At 34.4% G+C, this 12,238-nt stretch overlaps 1 protein-coding gene across 5 annotated transcripts in view; it reads left to right on the forward strand.

Moving 5' to 3' along the window:
- Positions 1-12,238, forward strand: part of ARFGEF1 (ARF guanine nucleotide exchange factor 1) — a 142,701-nt gene that overhangs the window by 85,082 nt on the left and 45,381 nt on the right. For all 5 annotated transcript variants that reach the window (XR_014236374.1, XM_082363365.1, XM_082363366.1 and 2 more), the window contains exons 10-17: positions 784-1,018; positions 4,631-4,730; positions 4,848-4,987; positions 5,097-5,205; positions 5,869-6,070; positions 10,198-10,309; positions 10,657-10,862; positions 11,169-11,253. Coding sequence is in view for 4 of the 5 variants with exons in the window: in XM_082363365.1 (XP_082219491.1) it covers positions 784-1,018; positions 4,631-4,730; positions 4,848-4,987; positions 5,097-5,205; positions 5,869-6,070; positions 10,198-10,309; positions 10,657-10,862; positions 11,169-11,253 (1,189 nt within the window). In the remaining variant the exon portion in view is untranslated. The remainder of the gene's footprint in view (positions 1-783; positions 1,019-4,630; positions 4,731-4,847; positions 4,988-5,096; positions 5,206-5,868; positions 6,071-10,197; positions 10,310-10,656; positions 10,863-11,168; positions 11,254-12,238) is intronic.

Raw genomic sequence — 12,238 nt, forward strand, 5'->3', positions numbered from 1 at the left:
AAATGCAATTTTCAATTTAAGCTTAAATGTGTTTTTCAGCTTTTCATTATATAAAAATACGTATTTAGAATAAATGGGTAAGCTACCAAGAGGTACAAGTATTCTAAAAGCCTCTTTGTATGTATTTTTTAAAAAAAGAGTTTTTGATGGTTACGGAAAAAGTAAGCTTGAAGCAATGCTTTAATTTGGTAATGCACCAAAACTTTTTATTAGTGTTTAGGATTTTTGAGTAGTATAACTAGGAAAAAAGTACATTGGAACCTATTTATACTAAATATGGCCCTTAATCTGAGAAGTTCATGTTGATTTCTAAAAAGTGAAATATACTTGTGAAAGAAATGAACAAGGCATAAATCTTTAAATTTTTTTTTCTTGTTCAAAGGAACAGTAGGTTGATGTTAAATATGTGTGAGTGATTGTTTTCCCATTTAAAAAGTTCATGAAATTATGTGGTAGAAGGAGAACATCAGTGGAACTACCCATTATTAGTGGCTAAGCTTATTTATGTACTGTACTTTCTTATTTATGCTGTAGAGTTTGTTTCTTTCCATGTAAAGGTTTGTGAAATTATGTGGTTGAAGGAGAACATCAGTGGAACTACCCATTATTAGTGGCTAAGCTTATTTATGTACTGTACTTTCTTATTTATGTTGTAGAGTTTTCTGTTTCTTTCCATGTAAAGGTTTGTGAAATTATGTGGTACAGGAAATATCTTTGGAACAACCTATTATTACCGTAATGCTAAACCTGTCCATACACTGTGCCTTCTTTTTTATATTTTAGGTCTCATGAGTTACGATCCAAGATACTTTCATTGCAGTTACTTCTATCCATTCTGCAGAATGCAGGACCTATTTTCAGGACAAATGAGATGTTTATTAATGCTATTAAGCAGTATCTGTGTGTTGCACTCTCAAAAAATGGAGTTTCTTCTGTTCCAGAGGTTTTTGAGCTTTCCCTTTCCATATTTCTTACTTTGTTGTCAAACTTCAAGACGCATCTGAAGATGCAGATTGAGGTATGTTCTGCATTTAAGCATTGTTGGCTATTTCATTTGTTTCATGTTAAATCATGTTTTAATACACTGGAAAGTTTTTTAGAATGTGAAATAATATTTGTGTATTATCATGTAACATGTGCCTACAGAGTACTACTAAGGACTAGGTAAGCACTAAGAATGCAAAATCAAATTAAGACATAAGCTCCTGCCTTCAAGGAATGTATAATAAGTAGTTCCATGAATGATTTTAATTGTCTTGAATTAATTTGGTCCTCACAATAATTTAGCCATTGTGTATATCATACGTAATAGTGAACTTGGTTATCTTAAAAGAAAGCTCTAAATAAATACTTTGTCTACATGGTTTTAAGCCATTTAAGTTCTTGGTACTTTAAAGAGGTGATCAAGAAGAATTATATTTGAGGAGTTATATTTTAGGACATTTGAAATTTTAACTTTTGTATTTTTTTTCCAATATATCTGTTATTGTTATATTCCTAAAGTTTTCTCTCAACATCTTTGGAACTAGAATAACAGTTATGTCATTCTAAAATATTTCCAGAGCCTTAGCAAAATGAAATTAGGGACTCTCCCAACCATGTATGCATGTATTGTGCAAGTGTACCGTTTCTTGGTCTTTTGTTTTTACCTTCAAATAATTCAGTATTTAAAAACAGTACTTTGTTTTACTGATTGAATGGATTTTTTTTTTCCAGCTTGTCCTTTGTTAAAATATTGTTTTGGTTGGGACATGGTATATTTTAGAAATACTTTTATGCTAGTCAACTTTTGCCTTTATATTATGTTTGATATGATATGCAGGTTACATTTTAATTTTTATATTTAATCCTAACTCAAGACTAATAATTCATTAGCTCACAGGAAGGATAAATCATTATTTTCCCAGAGTTTTGATATTATCCTTTATTATAAAGGTTCTACAGTATCTATTAAAATTCATGTGGAACATTATTATGGGAATGAGACAGAATAAGGTCTTGGTATTTTAAGTGAAAATTTTTAAAATTTGGGTCATATTTTTGGACAGGAAACAATTTCTGGTGCATATATGTTGTCAAGTTTTAGAAGTTTGCCATATGTGTGTTAAAATAATGCAAGGCAAAACTAGGAAGTTACTATTTTTAGATAGTTTTTTCTCATTATCTTCAGGAACTACAAATAAAAGAGACTTTAAAATAAAAACTTGTGGAACTTTTGCTTCTGTAACAAGCCAAAAGTGTTTCATTCGATGATGAGACATTTAAATTGACATTAGAGAATTTTGGAAGACTTTGTATATTCAGTTACTTCTCTGAGACTCTCCTTCTTTAAATACTATTTAGATGACTGTGTGAAGTATAAATTCTTATGGAACCAGATATCATAAAAATCATTTAAGTTGTGATTACTATTTCTGTAAAGTAAATTTGATATACAAAAATTTTGTAAGCATGAATTTAAAGGGAAATACTTCTAAGAAATTTCCTGTCTGTTCATAGATGGTAGATTCTCATTAAAATTGTTGTAGTAATATTCTGTTTTTTTTAAAGAGATCAGGTTTATTTCAACCTCCATTGTCCCTTATGGGGAGATTATGAGGATAAAACAAGGTAAATATAGATATGCTTTTGAAAGTACTGAACATATTCAAATGCAAGATGAGCTGTGTTCCACTTGGAGGAAACCCAACATATGAAAACCTAAATTTGCAAAACAAAATTGAGATTGTTTTTACGTGAAGATTCATCTTATGAGAATGAATCTTAGAGTTTTTATAATGCAGTTTTTCCTTGGGTATTAACTTATGTATCTATTTCAGAAAATACAGTGTATACACACTTTTTCAAGAGAAATTATGTGAAGACAAAGTGCTTATGATAGAACTGTTATTCTACATGTATTACATGATAGGTGCTCTATAACTCTTTAGAATTTTGGGTTTTCTTAGAGCCCCTGTTGATAGGCATGGTGTCTTAAATTACTATAATAGGCTTTTGCATATTAGTGCAGTTTGATAACCTGTAGACAGTAGCTAAAGGCTTTTTTCCCCCCTCTTTCTCCAAATCTGTGTTTTTTTTATTTATCCCATAAATCAGAGAGCTTCAAATTCTCTTGATCCATGGCACCATTAGAGTTTCTAATCTTTTCATGGTGTACTTTACTCCAGAAGAAATACCTAACAGTTCCATTTATTAAGCAGTTAGGTCCAAACAACTTAACAAGTATTTTTCTTAACAATGAAGTCTGCATTTGGGGGCAGGGCGGGGGGATGGGGAGAAGCACACATAAATTGAAAGAAAAAAATGTTTTTATTTCATTTTTAAATAGTCAACAGTTACTGACTACTGGAATGTATGAGCCTATAGGACACTGCAAACTTCTCAGACCTTGAAATCAAATTGGACATTACCACCCTCATTTCCTTCATTGATTTTCATGCAGTACCTGCTTCTTATCATAGCAACCACTAAACCCCAGGTTTGCAAAAATAATGATGTCATTGAAAGGAATGTCGTGTGATCTAATTGATGTTGAAACTGTGAAGTTTTTTGAGGTATCCAGCAGATGTATTTCTCTCTGAATTTTCCCTCAGAAATTCTCATGGCATCCCTCTGAGTTTGCTGCAGCATTCTGGGGTGACTTGGTGCAGTGTTTGAGAATTGTGGCCATAAATATGTATTGAATGCCTACTATATTTGCTATGCAGTGTAGACACAATGCTTAGCAAGAGGGACCTTGTCTCTACCCTCTTAGAGCTTACAGTCTTACGGGAAATGCTGATATTAGGCAAGTAATAGAAATGTGTTGAATTCTGTGAAAGAAAAGCACATCACAAGGGTATTTTGTCCTTTTGGGAGGGAGAAGATGTTGGTAGTCTAAAATTACAAATATGAATTTTTGTATTCATAATACATATGTTCCATAAATGTTAATATGTTATTTCAGGTTTTCTTTTTCACTCATCCACTCTTGAGTTGTAGTCATTTTTCCAAAATAAATATGAATCTGAAAATTCTTAGCTCTTAAATAGAAATTTTTTAAATGAGGTTGACTAAATCCTTTGTGCCTGACATTATTTGGTGTAAAGAATAGTAAGAAATAGTTTGTAGTTTTCAGACAAAAGAGATTCCCACTTGTGTGAGTAATTATAAAAATATAACAGTATATGGGAGCTAGATCCTTTCTATTGTGTAGATGACAACGTCAGTTACTTTAAAATCTAGGCACGCTTAGGCTTGCCCAGTACTATAATGTCTGAAAAATATAACTGATGAACAGAATATAGTTTATGCTCTGTGGGGGATTAAAAATGAAATAGGAGTTTTATTAGTTTGTAAATGTGTTTAAGAAATAATCTCCCAGAAGAACTCCAAATTTTTGCAGATTTCTTTTGTAGTGGCTGTGTGATAACAAAATACAGTGATGTGAAGTACAGCTCTTTACTGCAAGGGCCAGTGTAAGTGACCAACCCAAGTTAAGTCCTGATGTCTCAGAAATGGAACTCAACAGGAGTGGAACTCCAGGACCCTGGGTCCTGATCTTTGCTCTGCAGCTTTGGGATATTTAAAAAGTGATCACATATATGAATTATAAACAATATTTTAAATGGAGGTTTTTCCCTAATCACAGGTGTTCTTTAAAGAAATTTTCCTATACATTTTGGAGACTTCTACCAGCTCATTTGACCACAAATGGATGGTTATTCAGACGTTGACAAGGATTTGTGCAGGTACTTGAAATTATCCTTCTTTATTATCTCTTTCTTACTGAGGTATTTAAAAGGCCAAATATATTCATATACTAGATGCCTAATTTTGCCTAAAATTAACATATTGTACTGTTACAGATGCTCAGAGTGTAGTGGATATTTATGTAAACTATGATTGTGACTTAAATGCAGCAAACATATTTGAAAGACTAGTAAATGATCTATCAAAAATTGCTCAAGGACGAGGCAGTCAAGAACTCGGTATGAGTAATGTTCAGGTAAGAACTTTAAAAACATTTTGAAATTTGAACTTTGCCAAGGAGGAGCTGTGTATTTTCCTTAAAAGATTTTTGTTTGTTTTTATTCTCTTTATGAATTATTTTGTAGGAACTGAGCCTGAGGAAAAAAGGTTTAGAATGCTTAGTGTCAATTTTGAAGTGTATGGTTGAATGGAGTAAGGATCAGTATGTGAATCCCAACTCTCAGACAACTCTTGGTAAGGTGACATTTGAGTAGAATTCTTTGTCATTTAAGTAAATGATGCTTTGGAGGATAGTTGCAGAAGCCATTAAGCCAGTTTCCTGACATCTCTATTCATTTAGCTGATGAAGAAGCGTTCTCTATGAGTTAAATAACGAACTTAAAATTTTGAATTTCCCAGCTCAGTTATCCAAACTTTTTTCTTTCTAAATCTTCCTAAAAGTATTTTGAATATCATATTAAAGTGAATCATGTTTATGCAACTTTGTTAAAGGATAATTATAGAAGAAACATAAAAAAGCCAAAAATGTTTTAAGAAGATTGAATTGTTCATATATGTTTGACGTTTACCCTTACTCAGAGAAAAACTCTTAGCTGCAGGGCTATCCTGGTGTTATCCTAGTCCTTTGAGGGAAGACTGTCCCTTGTGAGACGTGAGCTGAGAGCAGAAAGCCAGTGGGTACTCAGCACTGTAGTTGCGAAAAGAACTCCTAATGATGCAGATTGTACCTGTACTAATTGCAGTGTTTTAATATCAAAGTATGTATTATCTGTTAGAGCACCTAATCTGTTATTTGTATTAAATAGCTATCTAAGCAACATTGAAATAGCTTGCCTTATTTGAGAAATTTTTTTCCTTTGACAGAATAATTTACTGAATCAGTTTTTCTACTTACAGGTCAGGAAAAACCCTCAGAGCAAGAGACGAGTGAAGTAAAACACCCTGAGACAATAAACAGATACGGAAGTTTAAATTCCCTGGAGTCAACATCATCATCAGGAATAGGCAGCTACAGCACACAGATGTCTGGCACTGATAATCCAGAACAATTTGAAGTCCTAAAGCAGCAAAAAGAAATAATAGAACAAGGGATAGATTTGTGAGTGTCCGATTTTAAGGAGAAATGTTATTGAATACCCCTCTGCCAGTACTGTGCCACCCTTATCCTGGGTTTCTTTACATTTTTGGATTATTTTTAGTCCCTTCTTATTAACAACCTTCAGAGAATAAAATGGAGCACAGCTCTCCCGGATCCAAGACTTCTAGTGACTCCTTAGTCAGCTCCCCTTGTTCATTGCAGTCTAGCCCAAACAGACCCTAGTAATGTGCATTAATTTTGCACTATATTTTATGTGTTGTTGACAAACATCCTCTGTGCAGTTTTGCACTGTTTATTTAGCTCAGTTATAAAATCTTGCATTATATTCCCCAAGCAGATGATAACTCAGATTTAAAGTATGGAACTTCTGCTCGTGTTGCCCCTTTATAGTTTTTGTATTTTCTCCACTTCAGTTACAAATGTGCTACTCTTGTTATTGATTTATCGTTATTGATTGAATTTTTATATGTCAATAAGGTGATAACCTCCTTTTTAAACTTGGGTACTCTACCAGACCCTGATCTTGTGAAATCAGTTTTCCTAGTAAGTTGTGTGCCATCATCCTGCTCCTGGACTTTTTCCTGTCTGAATCATACCGTGCTGCTTTCCTTCCTCTTACTGCCCCCTCTTCTTTCAAAGAGATGCTGTGAGGAAAACTGAACTTGCTGGCCTTTCTCCATGAATCTAAACTGTTAAAAAAAAATTCTCTTATATGTTTACTTGGCTTGCTAATTCTGCTGTAAAGCATTTCTTCCTGAGTCTTAAGCAGTGGTTTTTGGTGCCCTTTTTCACTGATAATGTAAAAGAAAAAAAGTTGATAAAATGTACACATATTCATTGTCATAAAATTATAAAATCTTAAAAATAGCCTCAGGAAATAGCCATCAATACTTCATTTATTCTAGCTGTTTAGTCAGTATTTATCAAAGTCCCATCTGTTCCAGACATTATGCAAAGTGCTGGGGAAACCTGATGAGTGAAACAGCCCTTGTTTTGGTGGTCTCAACGTCTAGTATGTGCAAACAGATACTCATTTTGAAATTCTGCTGGTCACTCAGCAAACACATGTTTGGTACTTGGGACTGTGTGCCAAGAATCATGAAGGTACTGGTCCTTATATTCAAGATTACAGTCTAAGTATGGGCAAAATATATTTTTTAATAGTACTGTGTGAAGTCCATAATGGAGTGTTGTACAGAGTGCTGCCGAGGTAGGACCGCTCAATTCGAAGTACTTAGGAGTGAGAGGGAGTCCTCCCAGGGCCCCAGGGCAGACGTCCCCCTGCCTCCACTGTTCCTCTGGAGTGCCACTCCAGTTCCTGCAGTGCCACGCGGCTGGCTTTCTGCTTCACACTTTGATGAGAATGCTGTGCTCCCAGGATACCCTTCCGCGACTGTTCCTTTCATGACACCACTCTGTCCTTCTCTTCTACCTCTGACCATGCCGTCTCAGTCTTGTCATGGGCTCTTCGTCCTGGGCATACATCTCAACATTTCCAGGGTCTGTCCCTCAGCCCTTTCCTTTGTAGTTTCTAGATGATCATGTTCTTTCTCATGACTTCAGCTACTATATGGTAACATCTCACAGTTCCCAAGTGTTATTTTTAACATAAAAACTCCAGTGAACTCCAGACTCATCTGTAATTGCCTGTTGGACATCTCCCCTGGACATTGCATAGCTTCTCACACTCAGCATGTCCACAACCAAATTTATCAGTCTCCATAATCACCTCCCCAGTACAACCCAAAACAAAAAACAAACAGAAAACCCTATTGTTTCTGTATTTCCCATTCAGGCTAGTAACCCCAGCACGCTACTAAGTTTATGAGCCAGAATCCCGGGAATTACCTTAGATTTCCTCATTAGATCTAATTTGTCTCTAAATCCAGCTGATCCTACTTCCTGAATATCTCTGCAATTTATTCTCTTTGTCTCCCAGTTGTTCGCTCAAGTCAAACTGTCACCATTTGGTGCCTTGACTAGTATACTCTTTTAATTGGCTTGCCTTTCTTTGGTCTTATTTATTCTCTAGTCTTTTCTTACACTTAGCTGGAGTAATCTTTCTTGAATGAAAGTCTGCTTCTGTTTCTCCCCTCTCTTCCTCTTAGAGGATAAAGCCACAGCTTCTTGTAATAGCATATAATACCCGTCATGATTTAAATCTGCTGGACTCTAAGCTAGATCATCTGCCGTTTCTTTATTTCACCTCATTTTTCCAACAATGCAGAACTACTTATTATAATATGATGCTGCTTTATGCCCTCGTGTATTAGTATGACCTCTTCCTCTCTGTCCGGGATGTTTTTTCTGACTGTTTATAGAAGATGTAATCATTCTTAAAAGCTCAGTTCCACAGTCACCTTCCCAGGAAATAGATCATGATCATCTCTGTTAATTAGACATTTCCTCTGCTGTGCTGTCTTCTCACTTTGTGGATGCATTATTGGTTGCATCTTTACTATTATATATTTTTTTAATTTATAAAAAATTTAAAATAATTTTACTGTTATAATTTTTAAATTTTTCTTCCATTAGAGTGAGAGCTTCTAGAGAGCAGAGATTGTGTTTATCTCAGGGAAAAATGCTTGACTTTAATTTATGTACGTGGCAGCGGTTTAATTAGGACTTGACAGGGGAATCATGAGGAGGACAGAGCAGGGAAGGACATTTCAGACAAAGAGAACGGCATGTGCAGCAGCACAGAGGAAAGGGAGAACATTTGAGGACTATTACTATTCAGTGTGGCAGGGGCGGGGGAGACGGGTAGAAGTAGGAGGTGAGATGAGAGCATCGAGTTGGATCCAGATTACAGGGACCTCATTCTCTGTGTAAAGGAGGTTTTGTCTTGTTCTTGGCATTGGCATACTGTTGAAGGATTTTAAGCAGAGGAACAGCAGCATTAGGTTCTGTTTTGGAAAGATGACTTTGCCAGCAGCCTGAAGGATGGATTGTAATGTGAGCAAAACAAGAGACAGGGAGACCAGTTAAGAACTCTTGCAATACCCAGGTGATGGTGATGAGGTACCAAACTAATTATTGGAACAATAAAAGTAGAAAGTAAATGATTTGGAAAGAAAGAGGTGACATTTGAATTGGATCTTCAAGCATGGAGGAGAATTCCCCAGTGAGTGAAGCAGGGAAAGGGCACATAGAGGAAATAGACGCTGCAAATCCTTTATGTTTAGAGAATGGGAAAGGGATATGTAGGAGTAAATGAGAGAGAAATGAACTATATTTTTTTTATTTAAACTTTTTACTTTATAGTGGAGTATAACCAATTAACAATGTTGTGATAGTTTCAGGTGCACAGCAGAGCGACTCAGACATGCATATACATGTATCCATTCTCCCCCAAACTCCCCTCCCATCCAGGCTGCCACATAACATTGAGCAGAGTTCCCTGTGCTATACAGTAGGTCCTTGTTGGTTATCCTTTTTAAATATAGCAGTGTGTACATGTCAACCCCAAACTCCCTAACTATCCCTTCCCTCCACCCTTCCCCCACCAGGGTAACCATAAGTTCATTCTCTAAGTCTATGAGTCCGTTTCTGTTTTAAATATGTTCAAGAAATGAGCCATGTTGAGAAAGGTTTTGTGTGTCAGTCCAATCAGTGTGGACTTTATTTTGAAAACACTGGGTATATAAATACTTTTTTTTTTATAAAGGAAATGATGCCATCAGGTTGTGGTTAAAACAGTCACCAGAATTCAAGTTCTGTATTTTAAAAGCAGGAAACTTAGAATTAATCAATGGATATAAGGATATAAGGAGAATGAGCCAAGATTACTTGAGCACTAAGGAGAATATATATATTAAAAGTATGAGAGATTTAGTATCCATATCCTTACTCAGAGTTCATCTACTACATGGCATTATCTCACATAATCTGTGAAATGATCCATATCAGTGATAAAGGTCACCTTCCATTTGAGATCCTTTTCAAAGAAAACTTTGCATAGTATATTATTTTTTGTACATTTTGTACAATAATAATGCATTGATTATTTTAAGTAAACTTCTGTTTTCTAAGTGCTACAAAGTTAATTCACTGTAGTTTTAGATCTTTTCAGAGAATACAAATGGTTTTCTATTTCTAATGTTCCTTTTAACTTTAACATCATCTAGATTTACTAAGAAACCAAAGAGAGGAATACAGTACCTCCAAGAACAAGGGATGCTTGGCACTACACCTGAAGATATTGCCCAATTCTTACATCAGGAGGAAAGATTAGACTCTGTAAGAACACCATGTTATTTCATTCTAACTTTTTCTATAAAATTCTTTTTTAAGTTAATAATAATACATATTATTGCCCCTTTAAGATGCCCTCCTAAGTATATAAAAATAAGCTAACTATTCTTAATTTTGCTTTTTTATTCTCTATACTCAAAAGAATATCTTGATTTTTTTTTTTTTTAAATACATTTAGTATGTTTAACTTTTAACTTCACGTTTGAAATAGTGAATTAACCCTGTGGTTAAAACCTGTGGCTCTTACGGACTTTTTCTGCTTTTTAAAAAATTGGCTGTGTAGGAAATATAACAGTCTATTAGGATATCAATTTCTATCTTTTGTTCTTTAGACTCAAGTGGGTGAATTCCTGGGAGATAATGATAAATTTAACAAAGAAGTCATGTATGCATATGTGGACCAACATGACTTTTCAGGAAAGGATTTTGTTTCAGCCCTTCGTATGTTTCTGGAAGGATTCCGTCTTCCAGGGGAAGCTCAGAAAATTGATCGATTGATGGAAAAGTTTGCTGCGAGATACCTAGAATGCAACCAAGGGTAAGCAGGATTCAGATTCAAGTACTTATTGGTTGCTGACTATATCCAAGACCCGCTTCTGGGGAGCATCGGGTGATTCATAATCCCCTGCCCCAGGGAACTTATATATTATAAGTTATTATATATTATAAGTTATTATTATATACGATCCGGAAGTGATGAGACAGTTCCATAAAAAATTATAGTGTGAGATAGAACATAAATCCTGAAAGAGAAAACTGAAAGTGATATGGGGTTTGAGGTGAGTTATTTAAATGCTAACTGTAAACAGTAAAAGTTCATAACACGAAACATTTATTTTTGCAGACAAACCCTTTTTGCTAGTGCAGATACTGCGTATGTTCTGGCTTATTCAATTATCATGCTCACCACAGATCTTCACAGCCCACAGGTATGTCTTCTTCCAAGCCAGTTTTACAATAAATAGTACAAATTAAATAAATTGTTTTGAATTCAGTAAGTAATAGTTGAAATTTTAATCTTAATTTAGTTAAACCAGTCACCAAATTGGGGTATTTAATTTGGTGTAGTGTACATTTTACAAATGCAGTTTCTGGTAGTAATTCTAATTAGACTTTTAGATATCCGTAAAATCTGTATTTGTCTTTCTCATGATTGACAGCTGTATAAAACTTCAGGTAAATTTTAATCTAAGAATGTGCTTATAGCTCTTCTGCCTGTGTTTATTACAACATGGAAAAACATCATATAAACCATCTTTTTTTTGTTTGTTTTAACATTTCAAACTTAAATAACAGAGCATTTAGTACAGTGGGTCCTTCGTGTGCTTATCACCCAGCTTCCACAGTTCCCACCTTATGGCCAGTCTTGTTCTATATATATCCCTTTTCTCCCCCAGGTCATTTTGGAGCAAATCTCATGTATCATATCATTTCATCTGTATTTATTTCAGTATATATATCTGAAAGAGAAATGCTGTATTTAAACATAACCACAGTACCATTACACCTAAAAATTAACCATAATTTTAAAATACCAGACATCCAGGAAGTGTTTAAATTTCATTTGCTTCATTAAATTGTAATTCTTTTACTTTAAATATTAAGGAACTGTCACTTGATTTGTGATATTCAATAACAAAAACATTATTTTTAAAGTTTTAGATATTTTATGCTTAGTTTCCAAAAACTTGAGGAAAATTATCTTTATGAATAAACCCATTTGCAAGAATTTCTTAGTACTTCTTACGGATAGGCTTCTAATGATATGTATTACTCTTATGATGAGAAATACACTATATACTTATTACTAATCTGAGATGTACTGGAAAAACTATAAGGTTTAAAACAGCTTATGAGTTCAAAAATTATAAAGTTTTAAGCAGCTTGTGAGTTCCTGTGAAGTTAAGTGGACTG

This window comes from Balaenoptera borealis (assembly GCF_965194805.1).
Source record: "Balaenoptera borealis genome assembly, chromosome: 17".
In the NCBI taxonomy this organism is placed as follows: Eukaryota; Metazoa; Chordata; class Mammalia; order Artiodactyla; family Balaenopteridae; genus Balaenoptera; species Balaenoptera borealis.